The sequence below is a fragment of the Lucilia cuprina genome, chromosome 4, assembly GCF_022045245.1.
Source record: "Lucilia cuprina isolate Lc7/37 chromosome 4, ASM2204524v1, whole genome shotgun sequence".
Lineage (NCBI taxonomy): Eukaryota > Metazoa > Arthropoda > Insecta > Diptera > Calliphoridae > Lucilia > Lucilia cuprina.
In genome coordinates, this window is record NC_060952.1 from 11,568,279 (window position 1) to 11,569,507 (window position 1,229).

Sequence of the window (1,229 nt, forward strand, 5' to 3'; positions counted from 1 at the left end):
TATGATAAATCTGGTAGGATGAGCAGGATTAAAGTTGGAGGCTTTAATGGATTTTGCGCTAGCAGTAATCTTTTTACCCTTTGTAGGATTGGATTTAGTATACAGATAATATTTAACAGGGGCGGTTGTCAAACCAAAGTCATCAATTTGTTCCATGGCCTCAAGATAGGATTCGGCTTCTTGCATATCCACCCAATTGAAAGAACCATCTTCCTGTGGTACATACCAACCATTTTCACCATGGATACGAGTATCATCCTCATCAAAAACAGAAGCGGAAACTAGAAATATATGATTATATTATTTAAGTTTTAATGTTAATATCCTGCATAAGTATTCGGAGATCTTACCCGCTAAACAGCCAAGAGCTAACAACCACAACACTTTCATTTTTACTAATATTGATTCTAGCACTTTGTTGCAATTCTTTTATACTTTATGTGCAACTGACTAACCCTGTGGGTTCTTTAATAATTTTAAACCAATTTTTATCAATTTTGTTTATCTATGAGTAGTTGTTTATTTGATCAGACAATCATATACAAAATCGCCTTGATTATTTATATTAAAAATATTGAACAAAGTCTGATCTTTAAAGCAAACGCTGGAAATGCGAACATTTAGGGGGTTAAATATTTAAAGTGTCCTTATCTAGTCACTTATGTATAACTAGCAAAAACTTACATTATAAAGAAACTAACTTCAGTGGAAAAATTTAAAATAAGTACTGACATATATGATTACTTTTATGTCAATCATTATTAGAGTATTTAAATGTACTGCTGTCGGTAGTTGTCATAGAAATGCTTTGTGGATTCACAGAATAAAATTGTAATATATTCAATATTATTTATTTTTTCTGTACGGAATTTTTTAGACCTATTCGAAGAGATAGCAAAAAAAAATATTTTTTAAACATATTGCACTGAGATCAGGATTTTCAATCGCTGGTAGGAAAATGTTTTTATTTTTTTCGTATTTAGTACCTATGTACATTAATACACATCGATTGAGAGGTATTCTTACAAAAAAGGGGTCCACGGGAAATCCTAATGTACATGTGTAGATTGGAGAAATGTGCTTTAACTGTGGCGAATTCTCTTTGAATATGTAGGGTAGAATGTCAATGCGAATAACTTGAAAACCGAGTAATCGATTTTATCGCATTATCAAATTTTGTTTTCGTTTATCGATTATCTATCATCTCTGAAAACATTAACTTTAGAGTG

The 1,229-nt window shown here is 31.2% G+C and overlaps 1 protein-coding gene across 1 annotated transcript in view; it reads right to left on the reverse strand.

The window, feature by feature from the left end:
• The window catches only part of LOC111690178 (phospholipase A1-like), a 10,727-nt gene extending 10,251 nt beyond the window's left edge, over positions 1–476 (reverse strand). Inside the window, exons 1-2 of the mRNA XM_023452617.2 lie at positions 351–476; positions 21–281 (exon numbers count right to left, since the gene is read on the reverse strand). Of these exons, the coding sequence (XP_023308385.2) occupies positions 21–281; positions 351–390 (301 nt within the window). The 5' untranslated portion in view covers positions 391–476. The remainder of the gene's footprint in view (positions 1–20; positions 282–350) is intronic.
• Positions 477–1,229: the final 753 nt, after the last annotated feature.